Consider the following 20691-nt stretch of genomic DNA (forward strand, 5'->3'; position numbering starts at 1 on the left):
CTTATAGAAGGTGTTTCGTTCTCCTCCCCAACCAATATGAGATTCTCACAATCCACCCCCTTCGGGGCCCAATGTCCTCGCTGGTACTCGTTCCTTTCTCCAATCGTATGGGACCCCCAATAAATCCTTCCTCCTTGTTTGCACACAGCCTGATGTCTGACTCTGATACCATTTGTAACGGCCCAGATCCACCGCTAGCAGATATTGTCCTCTTTTGGCTTTCCCTCTCAGGCTTCCCCTCCAAAGCTTTAAAACATGTCTGTTGTGGAAATGTTTCTACACCCTTATAGAGGGTGTTTCGTTTTCCTCTCCAACCAATGTGAGATTTTCACAAGGAGCGTGTTGTTATCATGTACAAGTCAAAATTGACGCCAAATTAGACACAACTTTGAGCATAAATGTGTCATCAACGTAAACTTTTCAAAATTTTAAGTCAAACGATTACCCATTTAAGCTTAAGAAATTGTTAATCGAATTCTCTAAGAACTAGGCAAAATTATATTATCGATAATACTATAGATTTTTTTTTTTCGGATAAAAAATTTAAAACCCTAAATTCTTCATTGTTTATACCTTAACCAATTGAATTACGCCAAGAGTGTGAAAAATTTGTTCGATCCACGATCATAAGCAAAGGCTTTTGGAATTAGATCATAATAATTTAACATGTATATGTAGGAGTTGACAACCAAGTCGCCAAGACATGTGAGTCAAAGTCTATACAATGTTATTGTTCTCTACTAGAAGCTTCCCTTTGGGGCAATATAATTTTTCTAATAGAATAATAATTACTTGTCCCAATGAAATTGGTTTTTGTTTTTGGTCTAGCTTAAGATTATTTTAGAACATTAAACAATATTGATTTAAGCCAAGTCTTGTTTAGAAATTTTTATTTTAAATTTTAATGGTGATAGATTGAAATAATACAAATTGAAATGTATTCTAAATTAAGTTTGAAATTAAAAACGACATTCCCGAGTAATAACGTTACAGATATAGTATCAAGTAAGTCTTGTTTGGTCGAATTGAGTTATAATGGTATTTAAACCCTTGATCAAATAAGCCCAAAATGACACATTTAATATTTGACGTAAAACTCAAACGATTGGACCCAAAGCCAATGAACCCGAGACTCGAATAGTCAAGCTGAAAGGCCATCAAAGTTCAAACCCATAATACTCATGGATAACTCATAAACGATTGAAATATTGAAATCGTGATAGAAAAATTAAAAGAGAATTTAGAGACAAATAAATTAGAAGAATCCTCTAAGTTCATGAAGATCGAACATTCCATGAGGACTAAAAGACTATGAGGGTTATAATAATACCTCAACACTTGAAGACTAGAACTTAGGAGAAAAAAATTCTCACCTCTCGAATGAAGCATAGGTCTACAAAGGTGTGAAAACATCTTCCTAGAAAACGTGTTTTAAAAACTTTGAGGAGAAACCCGAAAAAAAAATTACAAAGAGGACAATACCTGCTAGCTGTGGACTTGGACCGTTAAAAATAGTATGAGAGCCAGAAATCGGGCGGTGTACCAGCAAGGATGCTAAGCCTCAAGGGGGGTGGAGGCCAGGTGGTGTGCTGGAGATGATGCTGAGCTCCAAAGGGGGGTGTACACTAGGTGGTGTGCCAGTTAGGATGCTGAGTCCTAAAGGAGGTGGACACTAGGCGGTGTCTAGCGAGGATGTAGGGCCCCAAAGAGAGGTAGATTGGAAAGGGGGATGAGTGTTATTGAGGACGTTGGGTCCTGAAGGGGGTGAATTGTGAGATCCTACATCGGTTGGAAGGAGAACGAAACATTTTTTATAAGGGTTTGGAAACCTCTCCCCAGTAGACAAGGTGGATTGTGAGATTCCACATCGATTGGGGGGAGAACGAAACATTCTTTCTTTATAAGCATGTAACCTAAACTATATACAATTGCAAAGAAACTTAGCATTTGGTTAAAAGCCGTATAGCTCTAGATTATCATCAACAAAAAATTTGTAAACCGTCAATGAATAAATGAAGCTTGATTCTTCTTTAATATAACATTAATTGCAATATCTTAGAATAATTTGAACAACATTTTCCGGACATCTTCTTTGAAGTTTATCCCGTAGATAAAAAATGTAATCAAACTCTTTTCCACTTATTTAATGAAGTATTTTAAACAAAGAATTCATGTTCTAAAACTTAATCCATATGGTTTTCTTCCTCATTCCCAAGAAGCACGTGGGACTTCTCTTGGTAAACGCATAAATTCACCATAAATAATCCTTTCCATAGCTTACCCGACGCCTACCGCAAAGCTTCAAAGTCTAAAGGGGATGTCTTGATTCAAATTTCATCCATTTAACACTTAAAAAGCCCTTTGCTTGCAATGCCCACTTTCACTCACTTTACCACCTTCACAATTTTATTACCATCACACTATAAATCTCCCTACCCTTACTTCCATTTCCTCATCCAAACTCGAACAACGATGACTATTCTTACTCTCATTATTCTTCTCTCGACCCTTTTAGTCAAATCATCAGACGCTCAGAATGCAGCTCAAGATTACATTAATAACCATAACTCAGCCAGATCAGCCGTCGGCGTCGGAAACATGGTATGGAACACAACTCTAGCCGCCTACGCTCAAACATACGCGAACTCGAGGAAAGGAGATTGCCAATTGGTGCATTCGAACGGGCCGTATGGCGAGAACCTTGCAAAGGGCAACAATGGATTCACTGGCACAGCTGCAGTGAAGCTATGGGTTGATGAAAAGCCTTACTATAGTTACAACACTAATGCATGTGCTGGAGGTGAGTGTCTTCATTACACGCAGGTTGTTTGGCAAAGCTCTTATCGTGTTGGGTGTGCGAGAGTTCAATGCAACAATGGCTGGTGGTTTGTGTCTTGCAATTATGATCCTCCAGGCAATTGGGATGGCGAGTGGCCTTATTAAGTATGCTAATGATAATAATAATAATGAAGTTCGTATATGCTTTTGTTCTTGAAAATAAATGGTGCTTGAGATGATGATGTTGTCATTAGTTGGTGTTAATACACACATGTTTTTAAGAGTTTATGTCGGCTGTTCTTAACACATGTTTTTATGTAAGTTCTTGTTGTTCTTTCTCCTTGCCTTGTTTCTCTAAAAATATTGAACATCATAGTTAAATAAATACGTATATTCAAAAGAAACTTGTGTCCAATCTCCAACAATGATTCTAGTTCTCAAAATTTCATTTATCGAGTAAGAGTAGCGAACTAGCTAGACTCCGACAATTCCAACATTTTAATTTAATGTGACTCAACAAAAATAATAAAGGTGAAAAGTCAGAAATAACCCTAACCACACGAAAGTTTGAAATTTAGGGTTTTTGGTATATCAATTGATATACGTATGTCAACGTAATTGATCTACTTCTTTTTCGATAGATCAAGAATATCATTGACATACTTATATCTTATCAACATACTTTATTTAGAATGTAACTTCGATTTCTTAATATTTTTTTACATAGTCATGAAAGATTTTAAAAGATACCGTCAAAGACAACAAACGAATTTGCAATTTATAGATTGATCTAAAAAGTTTCCTTAATCCTATCCAATTTGAAATGTTATCTGACCCAACCCAACTCTTATAGTACTGTGTCGTGTTGTCGGATTCAATGTACACCTCTCATTTTTTTTGTTCTGTTTTTTTTCACCTATTTTTTTTTTGCTTTGGTTAATTTTTATTTTTCTTCTACTTTTTTATTTTTCTCGACTCTTCTCAATTTCTCATTTTTTTTGGCATGATTTTCTTTTTCTATTTTGTTTTTAATTTTATTTTTGTTGTTTTTTTTTAGATATGATAAGTTTTGTTTGTAGTTGTGGTTTCTTGTTTATTAAATTTTTTTTTCTTAATGCATTTATCAAATTTAAAATAGAATCGGCCACACAAATTCTTACCTACTATTAATTTTTTATAAAGATATTGAATAGTTACAGGCAAACGATTCGCACATATCCCAAATGATTGAGAGAAGAAATAAAAGATAAATGATAATAAATTTGAAATATATGTATTTTATGTCGGAAGTAAAAGTATATAATTTTCTTGAATAAATTAAAAATTCCATTATGAATGAAAATCAAATTACAATTTCATCCAATAATTTGACTTTGTAACCATATAAGTTTATTGGTAGTAGATATTGTCTTTTTTGAACTTTTTCTTTCGGCTTCCCTTTTAGATTTTTAAAAGGAGTCGGGTCTAGTAGAGAGATTTTCACACTCCTATAAAAAATGTATCGTTCCCTTCTCCAACCGATGTGAGAGCTAACAATCCACTCCCCTTCAGGACCCAACGTCCTCGTTGTCACTCATTTCTCTTTCCAATCGATGTGAAATCTTACGATCCACCTCCTTCAAGGCCACTTATTGACACTCATTTTTCTCTTCAATTGATGTGGGATCTTACAAATTACCCCCTTAAGAGCCTAACGTCCTCGTTGACACACCGCTCAATGTTCTGACTCTAATACTATTGAAACAACTTAAATCCACCGTAAGCAGATATTGTCTTATTTGGCCAGTTACGTAACGTCGTCAGCCTCACAGTTTCAACGACGCATTTTAGAACCATAAGAAAACTGTAAGACTGACAATGATATACAACCGGCCAAAACAGACAATAAATTTGCTACAAAAACTATCTAGCAATAATTAATCATCTAAAATTAACAAATCTAATAAATTGGTTAGATATAATTGCAAAAGAAAAATATTAGTTATTTATATAAAATTCTAATAGCATTCCACACCGATTATTTGATCATGGGACATAATATTTCCAAACATCTTTAATAAAATATTCAACCAAACAACTCGAAACAACTCGAACTAAATCAAATTTATGAATTGTTTTATATGTACAATTTTTTTTTATAGACATTTGAACATAGAAAGAAACGAGAAACACGAACATGGGACCCAACCTTAGTAATCAAAGTATGTCCTTTGTTTTTTTTTTTTTTTTTTTTTTGGTCTGCCTTGCTCTTTTCTAATTCTCGCAGGCAATCACGCAGTGTGAAGAAGACGAAGACCCGACTGCCAAGTCTTTCTAATAAAGAAACTTAGCAATATCTCAGTTTTCAGGTTTTTTCTCGAGTCCTCTTTTAAAATGTTCACGTATTTGATTAAGTGTATTTTTTTTTCCACGATCGAAAACGATTTTCATGTTCGGTTCAGAGAGCATGCTAGCCAACAGGTGCTGAACTTTGTTTTCTTTCCATAATAATTCTGAGTAGTAAACGATTGAGATTGAATATGTAACTGTCTAAACCCACCGGTAGTAGATATTGTTCGTTTTGATCTTTTACGTATTGTTGTTAGGCTCACGTTTTAAAACATGCCCATTAAGGAAAGGTTTCCACGCCCTTACAAGGAAGACTTCGTTCCCTTCTCCACCCGATGTGAGATCTTGCAATCCACTCCCTTGAGGGCCAACATTCTTACTGACACACCGTCCAATGTCTGGCTATGACACCATTTGTAATGGTCTTCTCATCACTAGTAGATATTGTCTGTTTTGGCACATTACATATCGCCGTCAGCCTCACGATTTTAAAACACATCGGTTAGGGAGAAGTTTTCACACCTTTATAAAGAATGTTTCGTTCTCCTCTCCAATCGTATACAATCTTATAGAACATAATAAAAATAATTATAACAATAAAAATAATTATATCCAAGTCAATGTCATGTGCAAAGTCTTGATCTTAGTCATCCAGCTAAGGAAATTTCTCTTGGGCTGCTTTTGGATAATCAATCAACCCATTTTTTCTCACAATTTCTCCATAAATTTCCACATTTTCATTCTTATAAATAGCAACAATTCTCATCCCATGTTCCCACACAAATATCTCATCATTTTCCTACTCATAACCCAAAATGGCTCTCATCAACCTCTCCATTTCTCTCCTTTGTGTCTTGAGTACTTCTATCATGTTGCCATAGATCTATGGCTCAAGACATGTCTCAAGACTTTGTCGATGCCCACAACGCCGCTCGTGCACAAGTCGGTGTTGGACCCATCCAATGGGATGAAACTGTGGCAAACTATGCCCGACAATATGCCAACCAACGTGCCAAAGATTGCCAGATGGTCCACTCTAATGGGCCTAATGGGGAAAATCTTGCAGGAAGCTCGGCCGACCGAGCTTCCTTATCATGCACTGACGCAGTTCAAATGTGGGTAAACGAGAAACAATTTTATGATTATAACTCCAACTTGTGCCTTGGCAACGAGTGTCGCCACTACACTCAAGTAGTGTGGAGTAAATCTGTTCGAATTGGATGTGCAAAAGTGAGATGCAACAGTGGTGGTACTTTCATCACCTGCAACTATGACCCGCCTGGCAATTACGAAGGTCAATGGCCATACTGAAGAATGTCACCTTAATAGTAAGAGGGCGTGCACTAAAGTTACGTTGGAGTCAATAAGAGAAGCTTTGAAGGGTCGTGTATCCCTTTTTATCAATCTCATTTAGCCACCTTTTAAGCATTGGGTCTCTTTTTATTGCTTCTTTTGTCTTCCTCCTTTGAGGCTATGAGCATTAGTTTATGTTATTAAATAGTTTTTATGGCATGTCAAATATAGAAAAGTTATACTTTAGGTCCCTAAAGTTTGGGTTAGATTGCATTTGGGTCCGTGATGTTCATGAAAAAAGCTTTTATTCTCCTCGGTTATTAAATAAATTCTCTTTATTATAGGTTGCATTAGTACGCTTGAGAAGTGAAACATAAAATTTAAAGTTTTTAAGACATCCCCTTTTCAAAAAGATTTTTGGTTATTTTCCTTCGATAGATCGAGATTGATCAGAAGATCCTTTCAATTGGCTAGAACCCGTTACTTGAACGAAACTAGATCCTGTAGAATCAAATTAAATATTTGACAAGACATTTCGTACTGTACTAAAAAAATCGATCATTGTTTACCAACCACACATTGTCTAACCAAATCCAATTCTCTCTCGATATGTTGCTCAAAAAACTCGATTTGTGTGGATTCTTCCCCCATCTAGAGAAGAAATATAACATTGTTTGCTTTAATTTATCTTTATTAATCTAGATCAATCACCTCTAAAAACGAGTCTAATATTGAAAAAGTTAGATAATCATGCGTAAACGATCCTGTAGTTATCAACTATCTCCATATTATATGAACTCATGTCCTAAACAGTTTCAACATATTAACTTGATAACACGATCTATCACATATATCTAGGCACAACCCTGATCATTCATCTCATCCAATATAATTGTGAAACTTATGACAACTCTTTCATAGTTCTCACATTGTATAATCATAACAGGAGTGACCTCATCCAATATAATTGTGAAACTTTTCTTTTTGGTGGTTCAATCATAGGAATTCCAAATTGAAGCATGCTTTACTTGAATCAATTCTAAGAAAGTGAGGATAAAGTATGCTAGAAGTATTGATATGTGGAGATAGTTTTCACTTTTAGGAGTAAGCAATGTAACCATGTCGGAGGGGATGCATAGGAATGTGGGGTCATACAGGTATCAAATCTAGATTATACATAAACGTTCACAAAGAAGTAGCATGTGGTTGAGGAGCCGATAAAATATCATGGCGTTATTTAGATGCAAGTCATACTTCCATTCTTGTTCATATGAGACATACATGATTCTTCTCATATTATCAATGATTAAAATACATAGTTTTCTAATGTCATATAGGCACAGAGCGAGCGTAAAGTAATTTACATGGTGTATCCAGTAAAATACATAGTTTTCTAATCTCATATTATCAATAATTTACATGGTTACCATATTTGCCCTCTTATTAAAGGCAAATATATTGCATTCATTTATTATTCTTTCCTTTTATTACTATTTCCATATTATTTGTAATTTACCATATTTCTGTATCCTGAAAATGATTATAAATAAGAGAACTCTCACCCCCATTTAGGTGTGGTGATTTAGCAAACATTCACATGGTATCACAGCCCTTTCGGTTTAACAACCTGATCCTTTCTTCTCTATGGCTTCCGAATCTTCTTATCATCTTCTTCCTTTCAATACTCTAATCCATATGATCACCATCAAACTTTCTTCCTCCAATTATCTTCTTTGGAAAAGCCAACTTCTCCCTCTCCTTGAGAGTCAAGACATGCTGGGCTATGTCGATGGAACTATGGTTCCACCACCTCGCTTTGAACCAGAAACCTCTTCAACACTCAACCCCAAATATTTGGCATGGAGAGCAGCCGATCAACGACTTCTCTGTCTCCTGCTCTCCTCTGTCACTGAGGAAGCCATGGCTGTTGTCGTTGGTCTCTCTACTGCACGTGATGTTTGGCTTGCGTTGGAAACTACGTTCAGCCATCAGTCGAAAGCTCGTGAACTGAGACTCAAGGATGACTTGCAGTTGATGAAACGTGGCTCCAAACCTGTTGCTGAGTATGCCCGTGCCTTCAAAAAAATTTGTGACCAACTTCATGCCATTGGCAGACCGGTCGAGGACATTGATAAAGTGCACTGGTTCCTTCGTGGACTCGGCACCGAATTTTCAGCTTTTTCTACTGCTCAGATGGCTCTCACCTCTATCCCCTGTTTTGCAGATTTAGTCTCTAAAGCTGAAAGTTTTGAGTTGTTTCAGCTCTCCCTTGAGTCCTCTAACTCCACTCCTACAGCATTCACAGTCACTAATCGTGGTCGCACCCATGGAAGCCACCCTGCTTCCTTTACCAACCAGCGAGGTCGTTCTTATTCTCACAAAAACAACTCTTTTAATCGAGGACGAACCCACTCAAGTCAAGGTCGTCGACCACCTCACTGCCAAATATGCCGCAAAGAGGGCCATTATGCTGACCGCTGCAACCAACGGTATGTTCGACCTGATTCTTCTCATGCTCACCTTGCTGAAGCCTTTAACACGTCATGTTCTATTGCTGGACCCGATACTGCTGATTGGTTTCTGGACACTGGAGCTTCGGCCCATATGACTGTCGACCCATCTATTTTGGATCAGTCTAAAAATTACACGGGTAAGGACTCTGTGATTGTAGGAAACGGTGCATCCCTACCCATTACCCACACCGGTACTCTTTCTCCTGTTCCAAATATTCACTTGTTAGATGTCTTGGTTGTCCCTCACCTCACTAAAAATCTTCTTTCCATAAGTAAATTAACGTCTGATTTTCCTCTCTCCGTTACATTTACTAATAATCTTATTACTATCCAGAATCGTCAAACAGGAAGGGTGGTGGCAACCGGTAAAAGAGATGGAGGGCTATATGTGCTGGAGCGCGGCAACTCTGCTTTTATTTCAACCCTTAGAAACAAATCTTTACGTGCTTCATATGATTTATGGCATGCTCGTCTAGGTCATGTGAATCATTCTGTTATTTCTTTTTTAAATAGAAAAGGTCATCTTTCTCTTACGTCTTTATTGCCTTCTCCATCATTATGTAATACTTGTCAGCTTGCGAAAAGTCATCGATTGCCTTATTCCCGCAATGAACGTAGGTCGTCTCATGTGTTAGATCTTATTCATTGTGATCTTTGGGGTCCTTCTCCCGTCAAATCAAATTCGGGTTTCCTTTATTATGTTATTTTTATTGATGATTATTCTCGATTCACTTGGTTTTACCCTTTAAAATTTAAATCTGATTTTTTTGATATTTTTCTTCAATTTCAAAAATTTGTGGAAAATCAATATTCTTCTCGTATCAAGGTATTTCAAAGCGATGGTGGTACCGAATTTACTAGTACTTGTTTCAAAACTCATTTACGTAATTCTGGCATCCACCATCAACTCTCTTGTCCATATACACCTGCTCAAAATGGTCGTGCTGAGAGAAAACATCGTCATGTGACTGAGACTGGCTTGTCCCTTCTCTTTCACTCTCATCTTTCTTCTCGTTTTTGGGTTGACACCTTCAGCACTGCAGCTTATATTATCAACCGGTTGCCTACTCCACTTCTTGGAGGTAAGTCACCCTTTGAACTCCTTTATGGCTACACTCCACATTATGACAATTTTCATCCCTTTGGTTGTCGTGTTTATCCTTATTTGCGTGATTATATGCCTAACAAGCTTTCTCCCCGCAGCATTCCTTGTATTTTTTTGGGTTATAGTCCTGCTCATAAAGGGTTCCGCTGTCTTGATCCGGCCACCACTAAGCTATATATCACCTGTCATGCTCAATTTGATGAAACCCACTTTCCTGCTATCCCTAGCTCCCAGACCCAACCTCTTTCCTCTATTTCTATTTCAAATTTCTTAGAACCACATTTTCATCATATTGATTCATCCCCCCCTACCACTTCATCACCGCAAACTCCTCGATCCAGTTCATCCCCGTGTGATATTTGTTCTGACCTTGTAGATGAGTCTGTGCAGGTTGATACTTCTCTTGCAGGTTCCACTTTGCCACCCTCGACTTCTAATTCGACCTCTATTGAACCTCCTGTTGATTTCTCTTCTTTGGGCACTCATCCTATGATCACACGAGCCAAAGCTGGTATATTCAAGACTCGTCATCCAGCAAATCTTGGTATTTTGGGCTCATCTGGACTTCTTTCTGCTCTTCTTGCATCCACTGAGCCAAAAGAATTCAAATCTGCGGCTAAGAATCCTGCTTGGGTGGCTGCCATGGATGAAGAAATTCGAGCATTACAACAAAATGATACTTGGACTTTGGTTCCTCGCCCTGCCAACACCAACATCGTGGGCTCTAAATGGGTGTTTCGTATTAAATATTTGCCTGATGGATCTGTCGAGCGTTTCAAGGCTCGTCTTGTTGCCAAAGGTTATAATCAGGTTCCTGGTCTTGACTACACTAACACTTTCAGTCCGGTTGTCAAAGCTACCACTGTCCGTGTTGTGCTTTCTATTGCAGTCACAAATAAATGGCCTCTTCGACAACTTGATGTCAAGAATGCTTTTCTCAATGGAACTCTTATTGAACGTGTTCATATGGAACAACCTCCTGGGTATATTGATCCTCGATTTCCCACTCATGTTTGTCTATTAAAGAAAGCGCTCTATGGTTTAAAGCAAGCTCCTCGTGCTTGGTTTCAGCGTTTTAGCTCATTTCTTCTCACACTTGGGTTTTCTTGCAGTCGCGCTGACACGTCCCTTTTTGTCTTTCATCAGCAATCTAACATTATCTATTTGCTTCTTTATGTTGATGACATTATTGTTACCGGCAACAACTCATCTCTTATTGACAGCTTTACTCGCAAGCTTCATTCTGAGTTTGCTACCAAAGATTTGGGTTCTCTCAGTTACTTTCTTGGTCGTGAAGTTTCACCCACTTCTGATGGTCTCTTTATTAGTCAGTTAAAATATGCTCGAGATATTCTTACTCGTGCTCAGTTGCTCGATAGCAAACCAGTTCACACTCCCATGGTTGTTTCTCAACACCTGACTGCTGATGGTTCTCCTTTCTCTAATCCTACTCTCTACAGATCTCTTGTTGGCGCCCTTCAGTACTTGACTATTACGCGTCCAGATATTGCCTATGCTGTCAATTCTGTCAGTCAATTCTTGCATGCCCCTACTCCAGATCACTTTCTTGCTGTCAAACTTATTCTTCGCTATGTCAAAGGAACACTCCACTTTGGTCTTACCTTTCGTCCATCCACTGTTCCTAGTATGCTAGTCGCTTATTCGGATGCTGACTGGGCTGGTTGTCCCGATACTCGTCGTTCTACATCCGGCTATTCTATTTATCTTGGTAACAATCTGGTTTCTTGGAATGCCAAAAAGCAACCTACTGTCTCACGCTCCAGCTGTGAATCTGAGTATCGTGCTCTTGCCACAACCGCTGCTGAACTTCCTTGGGTTACGCATCTTTTGCATGACCTCAAGGTCCCTATTTCACAGCAGCCCTTACTCTTATGTGACACTTTTGCATGACCTCAAGGTCCCTATTTCACAGCAGCCCTTACTCTTATGTGACAACAAAAGTGCTATTTTTTTTTAGCTCTAATCCCGTTTCTCACAAGCGGGCCAAACATGTTGAACTAGATTATCATTTTCTTCGAGAACTTGTTATCGCTGGCAAACTTCGCACACAATATGTACCCTCTCATTTTCAAGTTGTTGACATCTTCACAAAGAGTATTTCTCGACCTCTCTTTGAATTTTTCAGATCCAAGCTTTACGTTCGTTCAAATCCGACGCTCAGCTTGCGGGGGGTGTTAAGGATAGTTGACCGTTCACTATAAGGCAAATATCTAGATATTCACCTTACATTACGGGTTCCCATATTTGCCCTCTTATTAAAGGCAAATATATTGCATTCATTTATTATTCTTTCCTTTTATTACTATTTCCATATTATTTGTAATTTACCATAAGAGAACTCTCACCGGTGATTCAGCAAACATTCACAGTTTTCTAATGTCATATAGGCACAGAGCGAGCGTAAAGTAATTTACATGGTGTGGCACATAGAGATTCATGCATCATATAACATTGATAACTTAACATAATTCCATGACATAAAAAAATCATATCATAGTATAACTGACAACACAGCACAACATTACATATATCATAGCATAAATATAACATAACACATGTCAATAAATCATAAAACAATATAACATGTGTAGTTTTACGATCATAATTTAGAATTCTATTGAGAAATTAACTCCTCAAATTTCAACTTACCTAAACAATAACCTCAAACGCTACAAAAGTGTAAAAAACGAATTTGAAAGTCCAATGTGGTAGGAAGGTCTCCAAATATATAAGACCTAAGTTGGAGCCGAGAAGCCAAGTGAATCCTAAATGAGATAAAACAGAGTACCCATGGTAACTTACACATTTTCGGATAACTTTCTTATTTTTATTAATGACTTATAGAGGCAAAAATCAAGTGGCAATAACACGTTAGAATTGGTGAGTAAATAGATAGCTAAGTTGTATACAAAGTTTGAGTTTAATATTAAAGGATTAGACATGATTTGATTTTCATAAAAGTAACCGATTAAACAAAGTTCGTATTAAGTATAGAGTTTAATTGGTTAAGGTCGTAAAAGAACTTGTAAAGAGGCACACCATTGAAAATGGAATAACCAGGGTTGACCCGGCAATGGAATTGAAATGAAGTACACAAATTGAAACAAAGAATGGTTGTAATAATAGTTAAGAAAGGAATGGGAATGGGATGAGGAAATTGAGTAATAATAATGAAAGAAATAAAGGTTGATGAAGAAGGTATGATGATGAACTAATAGGGCTCCTCGCCGACAATGTTACCAGCAGGATTATAATTGCATCCAACCAAAGTCCAACTGTTACGGCACTTAACAGTGGCACAACCCACAAGAAAAGTGGCATTCCACACCAATTGGACGTAATGGCGGCACTCACCACCCACGCATCTGTTGTTTTTATGGTCATAGTACTTCTCCTCAGCCGCCCATGCCGCCACCGCACCTTCCGCCGTCAAATCCCCATTTGACGTGGCCAGGTTCTCCCCATAAGGAGAGTCTGTGGAGTGCACCATCTCACAAGTTTCCACCTTGGTTTGGAGATAGGCTTTAGCATGTTCTTCAAGTAATTCGTCCCAGAACACCGGACGCTCCCCTTTCTTCTCTCGAACTGCATTGTGTGCCTTAACGAAGTCGTCCCCGGGTTCTTGACCTACCACCACGTGCCTTAGGCTTAGTGCAACCAAGCACAGCGTCGCCGCCGCGAGTGTCATTTTCGACATCCTATTTTTTTATTTGAGGCTTGATGATGCAACAACAAAAAAAAGAAAAAAAAGAAAAAAAACAAGAAGAAGAATGTGAGGATGGATTTCTTGTGAAGGGTTTTTGTTCTTTTATTTATAGGGACAACCAATGCCTTTCACTCAAGGCTTCGCGTCATATGCGCCATGGATTCTAACAATCAACTTCCTAATTTAGTTCCTCTCTTCTTTATTTTTGGTGTTTTTCTATTCTTAGTTGAAGTCAATCAAAAATTCAAAAAACTTGTTCACATCAAACATTTTGAAATAATGAAAATAACATAAACTAATAAACAAATTGAAATAATGAAAATAACATAGACTAAAAATACCCCACACTAATCTATATGCTACTAAATGAAAATGAAAATGCAAAACTTTGAAATGTATTCACTCCTTCAAGCTTCCCCCTAAACTTTGAAATGGTTAGCGCAGCGCATCTGTTTCGGGTACAGAGGCGAGGAGGGGGGCTAACTCGGCCACCCAACCGAGCAGGTCAGGGGCGGCCATAGGTTCGAATCCTGCCACCTTTCTTGTGGATCATCTTGTGGTTACCGGAGGATGGGAATAAGAAAGTAGAAATGAGCACGAAATGTCAATATATGAATTGTTTCATTATTTGTTATTTTTTGGCCTTTTCTTTGCATTCACTTCCAATAAGAAAGAACCACCAGCGTTTGGTGCAGCACCTGCATTTTGGTGTATACTTCTTTCTTTGGTCTTTCGTTCCGTCATGTTCCTAATAACTTATCCAATTCCAACGTATTAACCGTGAATGCACCTTTCTTTTATCAAATCTTAGGGACATGGTCTAATCATGAGGGTAGTATTTTATCATGGTGTCGGATCCCAAGTGTTTATGGATTCCTTCTTTGTTACCAGGGTCGCCCCCAAAGCCATAATGTCTCAAAACGAGGAGGCCATAGAGAAACTCTTTTTTATTCCTTTCTTTCGAACTTCGTGAAAAACCCCATTCGAGATCTCCCTCGTTACGACCAAAAAAGTGGGTATGAGCTCCTGTTGTGCACTCCCTTCGTTCTTCGAACCCTTGTTGATTATGAACTTCGTTCGCGGAGGAACCGGACTTTTGACGGGCCAGCCCTTTTTTATGCACCGCTTTACCCTGAAAGTCAAATGAGCTTTGCTCCTCTGGGCTCCCGGCGCTCTCGTGGTTCACAAGAAGTAAAAAGGACTCATCCTTTGTTGCATCTGGCACGAGATGATAAAGAGAGAGCTTCGTCTATCGATGAACAGCGGATTGACAAAACTCTTGGCATTGCTTTGTTTTTCTCTCCTTTCCTATTAGCGAGTTCTGATCCTTTTGTTCGAAATTTCTTCGTTCGTACCGAACCGCTTGCAGAATCAAATCCTATTTCACAAGATCCTATATCAGCTATACATCCTCCTTGTATTTATGCTGGAGACGTTGCCAGTGCTATGAGTTTTGGCTTATGTAGATCCAAAATGATGAATGGGATTGTGGCACTTCACTCCCCGCCAATGCGTAAGGATGCCCCCGAAAGGAATGAAACGCTGCTTCGCTCTGCTGGATGCGTCGGATCCCGTATAAGAAGCGAGCTTTTTACCCTCAAATTCAAAGATATGGGCGCAAAATGCTATCCTGCTCTATTGTTGCATAGCAATACGGTTGTTTGCACTTCACCGTTAGTAACTACTCAAATAGGTAAAAAGACAAATAGGACGCTTGGTCATGTCTCCCTCTCGATTAAAGTTGATTTTTGCCTCAAAGAGAGACCTTAAACTTTTGGAGAAGGACCAACTTGAACAAAGCTAAGAATCGAGCAATCAGAGCTGCTGAGATAGTCGACTAGAGGAAGAATGCACGAGCCACCTGCAAATCGAAGGTTAAGGATGATAATGTGGCCAATTCAACTAAACCAAGTTTCTGACCCATTTGACTATTTTGACCTATTTCAACTATTTAAAACTCTATTTGTAATTTATTTTCTCTAGTTCCCATATTTTATCTTAATTTAAGACTTAATTGAGAAGTTTTGTAGAAATAAACATGATTAAAATGTTGTATCATGAATTATGTTCTTCTTTGATGAGGTTTAGTTTGATTATGCATGATTGGTCGGAACCTATGCTAGGATTGATTTGTTTGACATGTGATTGTATGTTCACGTGATCTTCCCTTATTTTTAAGGTCAAATTACGTAGAATGAACTATGATAAATGAATTAAAAGTACATGATGATCTCATTTGATTATTACGAACATGCCTTAAATAGACGATCGTGTTAGATACCATATGAGCTTAGATGACTTGTGAACATGATAGTTTGCTATTGTTGGGTGAGCTTTCTAAACCCTATCGTCTGATTCTCGACTGTGTCATATGGTATAGTGATTAGTTTCTTATACTTTGCGAGGACGGTTAGAGGTTTACCAACTAACTCTTAATCATGTACTCATCTCAAGTGATGTGTGTTTACAAAGTGTCGATCATTGGTTGGCAATGATATGGGGTCTCTCCCCGATGGTTTATTTTACTATGTCGTTACTAATAGGGGTAGCTAGTAACTCTTAATAGCGAACTTGTCTCGACTGATAAGGATTTTCATATGTACTTGTGAAGATTATGAGTTGGTAGTGATAAGGTCATGCATTGAAATGATTACGTGTTATGAAATGATTACGTGTTATGAGAAGTTTGTGTAGGGGATGATTAAGAGATCTCAAACTATTTTTTAGGCATGATACAAACGTTCACATATTCATTATTTCATGAATAATAAGATGTACCATACATAGAACATTCATAAGGGTGTGGATTACTAGACAGATTACAACTAAAGTTGTTTTTATTTAGTAACTTTCATTCATGACCAATACTTTTATTTTAGTTATAACCTTCTTAGAATGGCCTTTGGCCTATGATATTGCCGCGTGGATCATAATTGCAAATGATGAATGTACCACGATTGTTTGTACATCTCACTTTAGCACATCCAATTCTCACCGAGTTTCTCCACACCACTTGAGTGTAATGGCCACACACCTTACCAGCTGCACAAGTATTAGCGCTAGGATTGTAGAATTGTTTCTCATCAACCCACATCCGAACAGCATTAGTCCCTGACAAGTCAGGGCTACCCCATGCAATATTTTCCCCATATGGTCCACCTGAGTGCACCAATCGACAGTCATTGATGCGTTGGTTGGCATATTGTCGAGCAAAACTAGCTACCCTTTCGTCCCACTGGACTGGCCCAACGCCAACTTGGGCACGAGCTGCATTGTGGGCATTGACAAAGTCTTGAGGCGAGTCTTGAGCGAGAGAGGAATGAAACATGGCAAAGCTCAAGACGACATAGAAGAGGGAGAGGGAGAGCTTGAAAAGATCCATTATTTGGAGATGGAGTTGTGATACAATGGTTAGAAGTTTGGTGGGAAGAAAATGGGATGGGTATGGCAGTGATTTATAGGCATGAAATTGTGGAATATTATACGAACAAGGAGAATATTTTAGGGTGGTGGAGTATTCAAAAACGGAGCATACACGCAACTAGAAATTATTAATTATAATCAATATTGATTATTTGTGCATCTAAGTTACTATATACAACAATTAATTAAACTAATACTTTTTTCTCGTTATTAATGTTTAAAATATATTTTTCATTCAAATTAAGTTTTTATTAAAGGGTTGAATTTTAAAAACTAACATATTTGTTTTTTATTTTTTATTTTTTATTTATGAGTTTAGAATTTATTTTTTAGTTGGTCTAGAAATTTAAAATTAGTTTTTAAAATGTGAGTCAAATTTTGGTTTTAGATTTTGAAAATACTCGTAAAAAGTACGTAATGAACTAGAAAAATGATCGGGTGGAAGTAATATTTACGAGCTTAATTTAAAAAATTGAAAATTAAAATCTAAACAATTAACAAATTAGGACCTAAGGTGGTAATTCTCGATGTTGATATAGCTATTGCAAAATCGAAAACGTGAAACTACAATAGCTTTGAATACGACATGAGTTAGTACACGAAAGGGAGAATAAGCCAAGATTGATTTTTCTAGAAAGCAAACAAAAATGGCCTTGGACAAACTTGTGGAGGCTTTGGGTCACTAATCATGCTTGGAAATGAGACAAAAACATGTGCACTAAGTCGTCGTAAAAACATTATTCTCGACTAAATTGTTAGAGGTTTAAATTCTCCCACTCTCGTGAGCAACTACTTTGATTAAAAGGTTAATGTTCGAATTTCTCCGCTCTATGTTAAAATAAAAAAATCAGCCCAAAATCATCTATAAAATTAAGCTGATATAGAATGTTAAAAAAACGTCATCAACTCAACCCAATGTACTATTTTTGTGTTGGGTTATGAACTTATTTGAGTTAAGTTAGGTTCAAATAAATGAAAAACTTTATCAATTGGTTTGGTTCATGAGTTACTCTAAAATTAGATCGAGTTAAACTAAACAACTAAGTATTTGAAAGGTTAAAATATTTGAAAATAAACAAATTAATATATTAATTTTTTTTTTCAAAACAAAAAAATTGAATAAACGGTCCTGATGAACTCCGTTTACAAAAAATTTATGGTTGGGTTGAGTTGAATTCATTATTTAATGAAAGTTGTTCGAATTGAAAAAATTTAGTAGCAGACCAATTAAGTTGAATCTAAAAAATGTCTCGACTTGACTGAACTGACTTGACTGAACTCAGAACGGAAATGAAATAAATAAATAAATAAGAAAAATAGTGGACGAAAAGAAGGCGGAGGCTGTATTATACTCGTGTATTTCTCTTGACTTTTCAATTGTTTTCTTTGATCGTGAGATTAGAATTAGCCTAACTTTGAAAGATAAAACTTGTACATTTTTTCCTTGGAAAAATATGAAAGCTAATAATTAACCATTTAAGAAAGAGGAAAAGAATAACAAAGACTATCTCTAAATTGAATGGATTTGGAGCCAACCTCAAATTATTTTGACATATATTGAAATTTGTATGAACAAGATGACAAATAATAAAAGAAATTTGAGTGCTAGGATGAAGAATGTTATTTGTGATAGAACCTTTGCAAGAGTTTAGAAAGATCGTTGCTTGAAATATCCCGATAGTCTTGACGTGACCGAGCTAAATAGGGTAGAACTAGAAGTGTAACGACTCATATCCATGGCTAGTAAATATTGTCCTCTTTAGGCTTTTCCTTTCGGGCTTTCCCTCCAAAGCTTTAAAACGCGTTTGCTAGGGAAAGATTTCCACACCCTTATAGAAGGTGTTTCGTTCTCCTCCCCAACCAATATGAGATTCTCACAATCCACCCCCTTCGGGGCCCAATGTCCTCGCTGGTACTCGTTCCTTTCTCCAATCGTATGGGACCCCCAATAAATCCTTCCTCCTTGTTTGCACACAGCCTGATGTCTGACTCTGATACCATTTGTAACGGCCCAGATCCACCGCTAGCAGATATTGTCCTCTTTTGGCTTTCCCTCTCAGGCTTCCCCTCCAAAGCTTTAAAACATGTCTGTTGTGGAAATGTTTCTACACCCTTATAGAGGGTGTTTCGTTTTCCTCTCCAACCAATGTGAGATTTTCACAAGGAGCGTGTTGTTATCATGTACAAGTCAAAATTGACGCCAAATTAGACACAACTTTGAGCATAAATGTGTCATCAACGTAAACTTTTCAAAATTTTAAGTCAAACGATTACCCATTTAAGCTTAAGAAATTGTTAATCGAATTCTCTAAGAACTAGGCAAAATTATATTATCGATAATACTATAGATTTTTTTTTTTCGGATAAAAAATTTAAAACCCTAAATTCTTCATTGTTTATACCTTAACCAATTGAATTACGCCAAGAGTGTGAAAAATTTGTTCGATCCACGATCATAAGCAAAGGCTTTTGGAATTAGATCATAATAATTTAACATGTATATGTAGGAGTTGACAACCAAGTCGCCAAGACATGTGAGTCAAAGTCTATACAATGTTATTGTTCTCTACTAGAAGCTTCCCTTTGGGGCAATATAATTTTTCTAATAGAATAATAATTACTTGTCCCAATGAAATTGGTTTTTGTTTTTGGTCTAGCTTAAGATTATTTTAGAACATTAAACAATATTGATTTAAGCCAAGTCTTGTTTAGAAATTTTTATTTTAAATTTTAATGGTGATAGATTGAAATAATACAAATTGAAATGTATTCTAAATTAAGTTTGAAATTAAAAACGACATTCCCGAGTAATAACGTTACAGATATAGTATCAAGTAAGTCTTGTTTGGTCGAATTGAGTTATAATGGTATTTAAACCCTTGATCAAATAAGCCCAAAATGACACATTTAATATTTGACGTAAAACTCAAACGATTGGACCCAAAGCCAATGAACCCGAGACTCGAATAGTCAAGCTGAAAGGCCATCAAAGTTCAAACCCATAATACTCATGGATAACTCATAAACGATTGAAATATTGAAATCGTGATAGAAAAATTAAAAGAGAATTTAGAGACAAATAAATTAGAAGAATCCTCTAAGTTCATGAAGATCGAACATTCCATGAGGACTAAAAGACTATGAGGGTTATAATAATACCTCAACACTTGAAGACTAGAACTTAGGAGAAAAAAATTCTCACCTCTCGAATGAAGCATAGGTCTACAAAGGTGTGAAAACATCTTCCTAGAAAACGTGTTTTAAAAACTTTGAGGAGAAACCCGAAAAAAAAATTACAAAGAGGACAATACCTGCTAGCTGTGGACTTGGACCGTTAAAAATAGTATGAGAGCCAGAAATCGGGCGGTGTACCAGCAAGGATGCTAAGCCTCAAGGGGGGTGGAGGCCAGGTGGTGTGCTGGAGATGATGCTGAGCTCCAAAGGGGGGTGTACACTAGGTGGTGTGCCAGTTAGGATGCTGAGTCCTAAAGGAGGTGGACACTAGGCGGTGTCTAGCGAGGATG

The 20691-nt window shown here is 37.2% G+C and overlaps 5 protein-coding genes across 5 annotated transcripts; 2 read left to right on the top strand and 3 right to left on the bottom strand.

Annotated features, from left to right (window-relative positions):
• Positions 1-2375: 2375 nt before the first annotated feature.
• LOC147789277 (basic form of pathogenesis-related protein 1-like) lies at positions 2376-3093 on the top strand. Its single transcript, XM_087118163.1, has one exon. The coding sequence runs from the start codon at positions 2473-2475 to the stop codon at positions 2941-2943; it is 471 nt and encodes a 156-aa protein (XP_086974289.1). The 5' UTR covers positions 2376-2472; the 3' UTR covers positions 2944-3093.
• A 2849-nt stretch (positions 3094-5942) lies between these two features.
• Positions 5943-6752, top strand: LOC147789278 (pathogenesis-related protein 1-like). The gene has a single exon (XM_087118129.1). It carries the CDS (start codon positions 5992-5994, stop codon positions 6415-6417), a length of 426 nt encoding a protein of 141 aa, XP_086974255.1. The 5' UTR covers positions 5943-5991; the 3' UTR covers positions 6418-6752.
• A 6327-nt stretch (positions 6753-13079) lies between these two features.
• On the bottom strand, positions 13080-13813 carry LOC147789279 (basic form of pathogenesis-related protein 1-like). The gene has a single exon (XM_087118201.1). The coding sequence runs from the start codon at positions 13733-13735 to the stop codon at positions 13250-13252; it is 486 nt and encodes a 161-aa protein (XP_086974327.1). The 5' UTR covers positions 13736-13813; the 3' UTR covers positions 13080-13249.
• A 1133-nt stretch (positions 13814-14946) lies between these two features.
• On the bottom strand, positions 14947-15162 carry LOC147789280 (uncharacterized; the record flags this gene model as incomplete). Its single annotated transcript, XM_087117923.1, has 1 exon — positions 14947-15162. A coding segment is annotated over one exon (216 nt), but the record flags the coding sequence as incomplete, so codon positions are not given.
• A 1362-nt stretch (positions 15163-16524) lies between these two features.
• On the bottom strand, positions 16525-17182 carry LOC147789281 (pathogenesis-related protein 1-like). Its single transcript, XM_087117826.1, has one exon. The coding sequence runs from the start codon at positions 17124-17126 to the stop codon at positions 16635-16637; it is 492 nt and encodes a 163-aa protein (XP_086973952.1). The 5' UTR covers positions 17127-17182; the 3' UTR covers positions 16525-16634.
• Positions 17183-20691: the final 3509 nt, after the last annotated feature.

This window comes from Cucurbita pepo, chromosome 15, assembly GCF_057944985.1.
Source record: "Cucurbita pepo subsp. pepo isolate OVF chromosome 15, ASM5794498v1, whole genome shotgun sequence".
Classification (NCBI taxonomy): Eukaryota; Viridiplantae; Streptophyta; class Magnoliopsida; order Cucurbitales; family Cucurbitaceae; genus Cucurbita; species Cucurbita pepo.

Coding starts and splice junctions, on each gene's coding strand:
- LOC147789277 (XM_087118163.1), top strand. CDS start 2,473: ATGACTATTCTTACTCTCATTATTCTTCTCTCGACCCTTTTAGTCAAA.
- LOC147789279 (XM_087118201.1), bottom strand. CDS start 13,735: ATGTCGAAAATGACACTCGCGGCGGCGACGCTGTGCTTGGTTGCACTA.
- LOC147789278 (XM_087118129.1), top strand. CDS start 5,992: ATGGCTCAAGACATGTCTCAAGACTTTGTCGATGCCCACAACGCCGCT.
- LOC147789281 (XM_087117826.1), bottom strand. CDS start 17,126: ATGGATCTTTTCAAGCTCTCCCTCTCCCTCTTCTATGTCGTCTTGAGC.